This window comes from Ruditapes philippinarum, unplaced genomic scaffold (genome assembly GCF_026571515.1).
Source record: "Ruditapes philippinarum isolate M1 unplaced genomic scaffold, ASM2657151v2 ctg1014_1_1_1_1, whole genome shotgun sequence".
In the NCBI taxonomy this organism is placed as follows: Eukaryota; Metazoa; Mollusca; class Bivalvia; order Venerida; family Veneridae; genus Ruditapes; species Ruditapes philippinarum.
The window spans coordinates 202343-214548 of record NW_026859400.1 but is presented as its reverse complement, the minus strand read 5'-3'; the positions used below and the strand labels follow the sequence as shown (position 1 = coordinate 214548).

Below are 12206 nucleotides of genomic sequence, written 5' to 3'. Positions count from 1 at the left end.
GAGCTCGCATCTCAAACCACATTATGTATGCATTATTTTTTGATTGCCAGGGAATGGCAGCTCAAATTCCTATACCAGAAGGCAGGAGTGTTACCAGAATCTTTTAGCGAGATTCAGTTCTTACTGCTGTTGTTAGTCACTACATGTATACTACAGCCCGTCCCCGTACCGGCGTATGCAGAATCAAACTCCTGCATGACAACGCACCTGCCCACAAGTCAGTGGTGGTAAAGTAGTATTTTAGCGACAATAGAAAATAGAGATTTGAAAATCCTTTGCTATTTCAGTTTTAGTTGTACTCCCTTTCTCAATTTTTCATAAAATATCATATTTTGCTTCTTAACTTGCTTTTCATTTCCTTTCTATGAATAAGGAATTTTTTCTTCCTTTTATATTGAATATCTCCTATTATATTTTAAGGGTGCCTTTTACTAATGAAATATGTAGATTTCTTTTCATTTCAATCAAGCATACTTTGTAGATTTCTATGGATTATATTTGCAAGCATGCGTGATTATGTTGAAAACCGATTTTAAATGATCGTAGTTATTTTACTTGAGCAAAACTTTTAAAGAAAAGAAATAATAGAATAAAAGGAATAACCGTTTTATCTTTGTGACAAGAACTCATGCTAAAAATATTCTAAATAGAAAACTATAACATACTTCAACAAATTCTTTTTCATAGATATATTGAACTACATACAACAATAAACGGTACAGTTTTAATCCATGCCAATGAAAATGAAAGTTGAAAGTTTGGGATATATTTACGAATAGCCGATATTTTGGAGTTCGTTATAAAAGTGTAATTTTCTGCACTTTTATTTAATTGGGACTAAGAAATGAGTTCCTTATAAGTGATAATTTCTTATAACCATGTTAGCTATAACCGTTTATTTTTATATTAAATAAAGAAAGGCAAAATTCGGGCCAAAATAAATTGTTCCTTATAATCAAAAGTTCGCTATAACCGTGTTCGCTATAAGTGAAGTTTACAGTATAAAGAAAATAAATGACAGGCCATGGCGCGGGTAATTTTAACCCCAGGACTTTCATTTAAACAAACTTGGCAGTCACCCGTGAGAAGATATTTCATGCCAAATATCTAAGCTTAAGCTATTTGTTTGTTTTTTTAAATAGAAGATTTTTTTTATTTTTGCTATGTACATATAAGGAAAAACAATGACCAACCCATGGGGCAGGGCCAATTTTGACCCAAGAGCTTTTGTTTGAACAAACTTGGTAGACACTTCCTAGAATATGTAAGCTCTACCCCTGTTTTTTAAGGACGATATTTTACGCTTTTTCTTTCAATTGCCATAGGAATTAAATTGTTTAAAAAAATTTTATAGGTGACCACCGAAGAAAAATTCCTGTGAAGCCTGGAAGAAGTTGACCTAGCGGTTTATGAGATGTTGTTTAAGTAAGTTAACAGACAACCGGACAGACGCTGGACAAACAGCGATCACAAAAGCTCACCCTGTCACAAATTTAATAGCGAGTTCTGTATAAAATATAAATTTACCGTGCAATTTAATTTTATTTTTATTTTTAACATCATTATCATATTTTATATATTACACACACAAATGCAAAACCAAAACTACGTGTTCAAGATATTTTGATTTAAAATCACTTTAACATTATGTTTAAGCTATGACACTAACAATTACAAATGGATTGCTTGATACAACATAATTTTAATACAAACAAATTATGCCATGAATACTTACTAGTACAACATGTTCAATGTAATTTATTTGTAAAAAGTTAGGAAGTAATTATAGTTATAATACTAACTTAGATAATAGATAAAACAATCAAATAAAATACGTACCTATATGTTTGTATTTCAAAGTCTCGTTTAAAGTCAAAGTTACAGTGTCTGAGGCAATGGCAGTGATTTTAAAAGATTCAGTCTGCCAGGCATTAAAGCTGGTGGAACCGACAACGATTTCATCATCAACTGACCACTGTACTTGTTCTTTTAATGTAATTGTATTAGAGCCAGCATTAACAGTAGCTGCAAGTTCAGTCCAAGTTGTTCCTACATCTTTCCCGAACAGATCCAGTCCTCCAAACACCCCTAGAAGTACACATGATTGTTCTAGATACACAGGTTATAGCAAACAGATTCTTGATTTTTTCATTGCAGTTGAAAATGAACAAACAGGAAAAAAAAGGTTTTGATAAAATTACAAATTCAATAATTACCTAAATGGTTTAAGTTTCTCACACAAACATTTTTACAATGTTTAACATGCTAGTTACTTTGATTTTGGTGAAAGTTTTATATGAAAATATATTCTTCTGGTTTAGGCAAGTAAATAATTAAGTACTCAAAGTAAAGAATATTGTATAAAATCCTTTAATACTTTTTTCCCTAAATATCTAAAACAACTAGAACTGCCGCTATCATGGCGTGAATACCCCCGCATACCACTTTGTCAGAATCAACAGTGGCCATTTAGAGCTCAAGGACAACCTCCCTGCCAAATCTGAGGTTACTAAGCCAGTGCATTGCTAAGTTATGTATTCTACATGCTTCAAATGTGAAAATGTCAAAATCAATACATTGCGGACAGGACATTCTTTAGCAATTGAGAATAAAAGCTTTTGAAAAGGTCCCTGTCACCTTGACCTTTGACCCAGTGACCTCAAAATCAATAGTGGTCACCTTATAGTCATGATCAACATCCATGCCAAATATGAAGACTGTGGGTCAAAGGAATCTTAAGTTAATGGGTATACAAACTTTTTGAAGTCAAAGTCCCTATGACCTTGACCTTCGATCCAGTGACCTCAAAATCAAAAGGGGTCATCTACTAATCATGATCAACATCCATGCCAAATATGAAGACTGTGGGTCAAAGGAATCTAAAGTTATTGGGCAGACAAACTGTTTGAAGTCAAAAGTCCCTGTGACCTTGACCTTTGACCTGGTGACCTCATAATCAACAAGATATGTTTGTAAAACATGTATGCCCCCTATCAGCAGCCAATTAGTCATGTGATAAGGTTATTATAATGACTTCTGACCCAGTGATCAAACAATTAATAAGGGTTATCAAGTATCTACTGGTCATGACCTTAACCTTTGACCCCTTGACCCAAAACTCAATAGGGGTCATCTGCTGGTCACGACCAATCATCATACAAAGTTTGAAGTTCCTAAGCCTAAGCGTTTTTAATTAATTGATCGGAAACCGTTTTTACCTTCAAGGTCAATGTGACCTTGACCTTTGACCCCTTGACTCCAAAATCAATAGGTCATTTGCTGGTCATGACCAATCACCATGCCAAGTTTGAAGTTCCTAGGCCTAAGCATTCTTAAGTTATTGATCAGAAACCGTTTTTACTTAAAAGGTCAATGTGACCTTGACCCCTTGACCCAAAACTCAATAGGGGTCATCTGCTGGTCACGACCAATCATCATACAAAGTTTGAAGTTCCTACCCCTAAGCATTTTTAGTTAATTGATCGGAAACCGTTTTTACCTACAAGGTCAATGTGACCTTGACCTTTGACCCCTTGACCCCAAAATCAATAGGTCATCTTCTGGTCGTGACCAATCACCATACCAAGTTCGAAGTTCCTAGGCCTCAGGGTTCTTAAGTTATTGATTGGAAAGCATTTTTACCTACAAGGTCAATGTGACCTTGCCCTTTGACCCCTTAACCCCAAAATCAATAGGGGTCATCTGCTAGTCATGACCAATCACCATACCAAGTTTGAAGTTCCTAGGCCCAAGGGTTCTTTAGTTATTGATCGGAAACCGTTTTTACCTAAGAGGTCAATGTGACCTTGACCTTTGACCCCAAAATCAATAGGGGTCATCTACTGATCATGACCAATCACCATATCAAATTTGAAATCCCTAGGCCTAAGGGTTCTTTCGTTATTGATCGGAAACAGTTTTTACCTACAAGATCAATGTGACCTTGACCTTTGACCCCTTAACCCCAAAATCAATAGGGGTCATCTGCTGGTCATGACCAATCACCATACCAAGTTTGAAGTTCCTATGCCTTAGGGTTCTTTCGTGATTGATCAGAAACCGTTTTTACCCAAGAGGTCAATGTGACCTTGACCTTTGACCCCTTGACCCCAAAAGCAATGGGGGTCATCTACTGATCATGATCAATCACCATACCAAGTTTGAAGTTCCTATGCCTTAAAGTTCTTTAGTTATTGATCGGAAACCGTTTTTGCTTACAAGGTCAATGTGACCTTGACCTTTGACCCCTTGACCCCAAAATCAATAGGGGTCATCTACTGATCATGACCAATCACCATACCAAGTTTGAAGTTCCTAGGCCTTCAAGTTCTTTAGTTATTGATCGGAAACCGTTTTTGCTTACAAGGTCAATGTGACCTTGACCTTTGACCCCTTGACCCCAAAATCAATAGGGGTCATCTACTGATCATGACCAATCACCATACCAAGTTTGAAGTTCCTAGGCCTTAAGGTTCTTTAGTTATTGATCGGAAACCGTTTTTGCTTACAAGGTCAATGTGACCTTGACCTTTGACCCCTTGACCCCAAAATCAATAGGGGTCATCTACTGATCATGACCAATCACCATACCAAGTTTGAAGCTCCTAGGCCTTAAGGTTCTTTAATATTTGATCGGAAACCGTTTTTGCTTACAAGGTCAATGTGACCTTGACCTTTGACCCTTTGACCCCAAAATCAATAGGGGTCATCTACTGGTCATGACCAATCACCATACCAAGTTTGAAGTTCCTATGCCTTAAGGTTCTTTAGTTATTGATCGGAAACTGTTTTTGCTTACAAGGTCAATGTGACCTTGACCTTTGACCCTTTGACCCCAAAATCAATAGGGGTCATCTACTGATCATGGCCAATCACCATACCAAGTTTGAAGTTCCTAGGCCTAAGGGTTCTTTAGTTATCTCTCGGAAACCATTTGGTCTGTGGACCGACGGACCGACAGGTGCAAAGCAATATATCCCCTTTTCTTCGAAATGGGGGCATAATAAGGGTCATCTACTGCTCATGACTAACCTCCATTCCAAATATGAAGACTGTGGGTAAAAGGAATCTTAAGATATTGGGCAGACAAGCTTATTGAAGTCAAGGCCCCTGTGACCTTGACCTTTGACCTCAAAATCAATAAGGGTCATCTACAAATCATGACTAACCTCCATGCCAAATATGAAGACTGTGGGTCAAAGGAATCTTAAGTGATAGGGCGGACAAGCTTTTTGAAGTCAAAGCCCCTGTTACCTTGACCTTTGACCTGGTGACCTCAAAGTCAAAAGGGGTCATCCACTATTCATGACTAACCTCCATGCCAAATATGAAAACTGTGGGTCAAAGGAATCTTAAGTTATTGGGCGGACAAGCTTTTTGAAGTCAAGGCCCCTGTGACCTTGACCTTTGACTTTGTGACCTCAAAGTCAATAGGGGTCATCTACTTGTCATGACTAGCCTCCATGCCAAATATGAAGACTGTGGGTCAAAGGAATCTTAAATTATTGGGCGGACAAGCTTTTTGAAGTCAATGCCCCTGTGACCTTGACCTTTGACCTGGTGGCCTCAGAATCAATAGGGGTCATCTACTAATCATGACTAGCTTCCATGCCAAATATGAAGACTATGGGTCAAAGGAATCTTAAGTTATTGGGCGGACAAGCTTTTTGAAGTAAAGGCCCCTGTGACCTTGACCTTTGACCTGGTGACCTCAAAAACAATACGGGTCATCTACTAATCATGACTTACCTCCATGCCAAATATGAAGACTGTGGGTCAAAGGAATCTTAAGTTATTGGGCGGACAAGCTTTTTGAAGTCAAGGCCCCTGTGACCTTCACCTTTGACCTGATGACCTCAAAGTCAATAGGGGTCATCTACTTATCATGACTAACCTCCATTCCAAATATGAAGACTGTGGGTCAAAAGAATCTTAAGTTATTGGGCGGACAAGCTTTTTGAAGTCAAGGCGCCTGTGACCTTGACCTTTGACCTGTTGACCTCAGAATCAATAGGGGTCATCTACTAATCATGACTAACCTCCATGCCAAATATGAAGACTATGGGTCAAAGGAATCTTAAGTTATTGGGTGGACAAGCTTTTTGAAGTCAAGGCCCCTGTTACCTTGACCTTTGACCTGGTGACCTCAGAATCAATAGGGGTCATTAACTAATCATGACTTACCTCCATGCCAAATATGAAGACTGTGGGTCAAAGGAATCTTAAGTTATTTGGCAGACAAGCTTTTTTGAAGTCAAGGCCCCTGTGACCTTGACCTTTGACCTCAAAATCAATAGGGGTCATCTACTATTCATGACTAGCCTCCATGCCAAATATGACGACTGTAGGTCAAAGGAATCTTAAGTTATTGGGCGGACAAGCTTTTTGAACTCAAGGCCCCTGTGACCTTCACCTTTGACCTAGTGACCTAAAAATCAAAAGGGGTCATCTACTAATCATTGCTAACCGCCATGCCAAATATGAAGACTATGGGTCAAAGGAATCTTAAGTTATTGGGCGGACAAGAAAAAACCGACGGACAGCCGGACGGCTCTCTGGCCGAAATGGAATAAGTGGCCATTTCTTTTGTTATTTTCTCTTGTTTAATAGAGGGCCAATGGCTCCTTACTCTATTGTTACGGAATGAACTCTATTGTTCTCTTTTGTTCTGTTTACAGTAAGATGGCCCCTTAACCCTATTCGGTAGTGCGGACGGACCGACAAGCTGATTCCAGTATACCCCCCTTACAACTTTGTTGTGCGGGGGTATAAAAACAAAACTGTGACTTAAACATTTCCCAAAACTTTAGATGATACAATAAGAAAACAATAGTCGGTTGAACTGGATGATGCTCCCTGATTAGGTTTTGGACACAAAAAGTATACCTCTTGTAGTTTCAGAGTTCTGTCCTGGACAAAGTCCAAAATGCAATAACTCCAAAAAAGGCATGGCAGAGTTATGGTTCTTTTGCACTGCATAATTATCTACCTAATGAGATCTATCTACCAACAAAAGTTCTTGTTGATAATTCTTTTTCAGAGTTATGTCCTGTGAAAGTGAAAAAATGAACAAAGGGCAATAACTCCAAAGATAGACACTGTAAAGTTAGTTTTGTGCACTGCTCATCTACCCAATGAGATCTATTTACCTACAAAGTTTCTTGCTCACATCTCATTTAGTGTCAGAGTTGTGTCCCTGACAAAGTTCAAAGTGTAAAAATGAACAAAAGTTAATAAAAACTCTTAAATTTGGCCAGACAGAGTTACTGTTCTTGTGCACTGCACATCTACCTAGATCTACCTACAAAGTTTTATGTTCATACCTCTTGTTAGTTCAGAGTTTTATCAGGGACTCCTAGACAAGAAAAGCTGAAGGACAACCTGACAGAGTGGCGACTATATGCTCACCCTTTGGGAAGCATAAAAATTGCTTCTTTTTTCCAGGTGTCAAACATCAAACATACATCTAATCCATTATTTAAACATTATGAAACAAAATTAATGTTTAACATTTGTAATGAATGTAAAATTTGGATTTTCTTTCAAGAAAAATTTGAATTTAAAGAAAACTATAGGATAATTATGCTTTTTCTTACCAATTGCCTTTGAACCGAGTGTTGTTTCACCGCCAGTACTATAATAAGGCGATGAATCATTCCCGTGAAGAATGATAGAAGCAATTCCATCAAATGGATCATTTGGCCATCCGACAATTAAACGCCCACATTTTATAACGATGAAATCAGCTTCTATAACATACTGAGCTGATGGATGATCGGCCAATTCTAGAACGCCCTCTATTAACAGTATGCCAATCTTATTAATGGATGTCAAGTTCACCATAACCCAAGTGTCTGTTAAATATAATACAAAAAATACATATTTTACAGAATTAATGTGATCTTTTAAAATTTACATAATTGTCATGAATTTATTTTGAAAGTATTCAAATATAGTACAGTAAGAATTGAGGTATAAACAGTTTGAGTAAGAAGTAAGGAAATATGAGGGGTGTTCAAATATGAATGCTACTAGGCCAATATCTCACTTTTAACCATGTTTTGCATGAACTATGCATATGTATCGCATAGATGGTTGTGTAAGCTCTCAATTGATACCATACATGTGTTAATTAGTTCAGTCTAGCTTTGACAATACATTGTAGCTCCATAAACACTATCTACTGGTGTATACTAAAGCTAAAATAGTTCAGAAAAAGGTCTCCTTTTACAGACCAAATATGGTCCTGTATCAAGAATCAATGTATTCTTGGTATATGGGCAAAAGACATATTTAACGAAATATTTTGTGTTCATGGGAACAATAAACTTTCTTTTTTCATCTGTTGCACGTTGGTTTAAGAAATTTAAAAGTGGTGTGGATTCAGTAAAAGGTACACCTCATGCACTGCACGCTGTCCGAAAAGTGCAACTTTGCCAAAAATGGTTGAAAAAGTAAAGAATTTGATTGCTACTGATACAAGATTTACAACTACATTTTTTTGTAGGTATAAAGCTAAATGCATTGATATCTCTGTAGGAGCCGCTCATACAAATTCTCAAATGTGATTTAAAAGTAAGCAGGATACTAAGTGCCAGATAGATACCCAATCTCCTTACAAAAGAGCAAAAACTAGCTCTCAACAATTGAAAACAAGACCCCGGTTTGAGACACAGGAAAGTACACCTCTGTAGTTTCAGAGTTATGTCCTTGGAAAAAGTTCAAAGTGCATTAATTCCACAATTAGGCAAGACAGAGTTACTGTTCTTTGCACTGCACTTCTAATCACTGTGATCTATCAACCTACAAAGTTTTTGTTGATATCTCTTATGGTTTCTGAGTTATGTTCCGAACAACTTCAAAAAGTAAAAATAAACAAAGGGCAATTACTCCAGAATTAGGCAAGGTAGAGTTATGATTCCTGTGCACTGCACATCTACCCATTAAGATATATCTACCTACAAAGTTTCATGTTAATATCTCTTATAGTTTTACAGCTATGTCCAGTACAAGATTTTTCTAAAGGGGAAATAATTAAAAAATAAGGCTTAACAGAGTTATGGTTCTTTGCACTGCACTTTTACTAAATGAAATATTTCTACCTACAATGTTTCATCTTGATATCTCTTATAGTTTTAGAGTTATGTTCCTGACAAAGTTCAAAGTGTTGAAATTAACAAAGGGCAATAACTCCAAAATTAGGACAAAAAGAGTTATTATTTTTATGCACTGCAAATCTACCCATTGAGATCTATTCACCTACAAAGTTTCATATTGATATCTCTTATAATTTTAGAGTTATGCCCCAGACAAGAATTTTCTATAAGAGGAGATAATTCAAAAACCGGGCAAAATAGAGTTATGGTTCTTTGACACTGCACTCCCCCTCAATGCCCTCTACCACTGTATGAAGTTTAAACAAATTAAATTATCTCTAAGGGTTTTCAAGTTATGCTCCGGACAAGACAAACGGACGGACAGACGAACGTACCAACTTTTGATATTTAAGAGGCAATTCAGCTCATAAACTACACCTGGACGTAAGTCCATAAGCAAAATTAGCTCATAAAAACAAAAAAATAGCTCTTAATTTGAATTAGTTTTTGTTCTTTATTTAACTATGGAATGAAGCTCATAAATATCAAATGTTTGCTCGGACAGACGAAGGACAGACGGACAAGGCGCTAACTATATGCTCCCCCGAAATTTTTCGGGGAGCATAGAAAAGATCTATAAATACAACAATCAATCACTCTCAAATATCATTAATAATGATGAGTTGTGGGTTCACTTTTATAAGCCCAAACATAAAATACATAACAAAATATGGGTAACAAAAGTAAGTCAAATTGGGTCTTCTACCCAATAAGGGCAAACATTTATGAAGTTTGAATACTGTGGGCCAAATGGAACTTAAGTTATGCTCCGGAAACCAAATTGCTAACGGACGGATGGACGGACGGACGCCAGGGGGTATAACATAATATGCCCGAAATTCTTTTAAGGCATATAAAAAGGAAAAGTCTTTCATGAATTAAAGAAATATTTCAAAAACCGTCAACAAGCAACTGGTCTCTATGGTGTCAGGTTGATGCACAACAAAATGCTTCGTCACACAAAGCCGGCATTGTACTAGTATATCTGAACAAGACCACCGCTAGGCAAAGCATTATATGCCCGTAAGTATTTTTTCTTTTAGAAGGATGAAGCATTTGTAAGACATGGGAATTAAATACAGTATTACCTCCTTCAAAAAGCAATCCTTCTTTATAGCTGAAGAACCTTCATGTATATATACAGTTGCTGTTTTCAAAGCACCGCCATCAAGTTGTTATCTTGTGGGGTATAAAGCTGTTAATCCTATAAAATTTTAGAGCTGTAGGTTGATTAATACTTGAGTTATTGAGCAAAAAACTGTTTTAAGCTAATAGTGACCTTGACCTTTGACCTTGTGATCCCAATATCAAAAGGGGTCTTCTACCTAATATGGGCAATCATCATATGAAGTTTGAAAACTGTAGGCCAGATAGAACTTTAGATATGCTCCGGAAACCAAATTGCTAATGGATGGATGGATGGACAGACAAGCGGACGCCAGGGGGTTTAACATAATATGCCCGAAATATTAAGTGGCAGAGGTTGTCAAGCTTCCTCACTTTCCTTTTTTGCCAGATCTTGCCCCTTGTGACTTTTTCCTATTTCCGAATCTCAAAAAAACACCTTACTAATGGGAAAACAATCTCGATTTGGCTATTTTCCAGTGTCTGAACAGTACAGTATACCTTGGAAAAATTATGAAAATGTGTTTAAAAATTGTATTTTAAGACTAAAATTTTGCATTTAGAACATGGTGGTGAGTATTTTGAAGGATTGAAATAATTATTTTGGCACTGTTTGTTAAACACTTCTGAAAATTGTCCCAGTTGTAAAAGCATTCATATTTGAACACCTGTCATACTTAAGGCCATTTTTCCATATCTTTCGGTTTACTAATTTTTTCCCAAAAAGGTAGAGTGAAAGGCGAAAAAAAAAAAAGAAACAAGAGGGCCAAGATGGCCCTAGATCTCTCACTTAACCCATTGAACTCATCTAAGCAATTACCTAGACAAGCATTCTGACCAAGTTTCATGACAGGTGAGTCAAAAATGTGACCACAAGTGTTAACAAGGATTTTCTATATTGGAGCAGTGTGACCTAGTTTTTGACCCCAGGCAACCCATTTTCAAACTTGACCTACAAATCATCAAAATAAACTTTCAGGTTTTTTCATATCTGGGTGGTGTGACCTAGTTTTTGACCCCAGATGACCCATATTAAACTTAACCTAGAAATCATCAAAACATTGCCGTCAAAAATTATTGTTTCTTTGACAAGTCTAGTAAAGTTGCATTCTATAAATGCCAAATATTTCATTTATATCATAATCTAATAAGCAGCGTATTTCAAAAACAGATTTTTTTCCGGGCAGATATTTTTGTTCACCCCCCCCCCCCAAAATATAACAATGCCGCAGGTCAGTAAATCCGAAAAATAAAAAAAATTGGACTAACAGCAGAATATTTTCAATTAGAACTCTTTATAATATACATAACTAGAAATTGTTACTTCATATACACGCCTTTTAACGCCTTTATCACCCCCCCCCTTTTTAGTGTCTCAAATGATGAAAAAATGCCTTATTTCGGCCCCAAACACTTTTTTTGCTTGTGAAATGTTGTTAAAAAAGTGACCTCTTTTTCGGCGCGGCCCCCCAACCAAAAGATACATCAAGGGGTTGCCAGAAGGGGGATGTGCCACCTTCTGTTTGGGGGGTTTGAAGGGGGCCGAGTCCGCCTCATCGCCAAGAAAATTTTGGACTTGTGAGAGGCTGTAAATGACCCCAGATTGATCATAAGGTAACGTGTAACCAACGCTGAAAAGCATTTGACTCTATCTCAATCCATTGAAAAGTTGCAGCACTTTGAAATCAATTTTGATGGAAAAATCAACGCAAAATAGTGATTTTTGGCAATTTTGAGATGTCCCCTCGTTGCCATGGTAACAGAAAATTTAAGCCTGAGCATGTTGTTGCAAGGGCAATGGTCCAGTCAACATTTGTGCCAAGTTTGATTAGTGTTGAAGCAGTTTTTATAGTATTATAGCAATTTGAACTTGTAACGGGAGACTTTTCAATGAAAACAGCCATTTTTCACAAAATGCTCATGAAG

The 12206-nt window shown here is 37.0% G+C and overlaps 1 protein-coding gene across 3 annotated transcripts in view; it reads right to left on the bottom strand.

The window, feature by feature from the left end:
- Positions 1 to 12206, bottom strand: part of LOC132756357 (fibrocystin-L-like) — a 230449-nt gene that overhangs the window by 36012 nt on the left and 182231 nt on the right. For all 3 annotated transcript variants that reach the window (XM_060747413.1, XM_060747412.1, XM_060747414.1), the window contains 2 exons: positions 7596 to 7853; positions 1840 to 2088 (listed from right to left, as the gene is read on the bottom strand). In XM_060747413.1, the coding sequence (XP_060603396.1) occupies positions 1840 to 2088; positions 7596 to 7853 (507 nt within the window). The remainder of the gene's footprint in view (positions 1 to 1839; positions 2089 to 7595; positions 7854 to 12206) is intronic.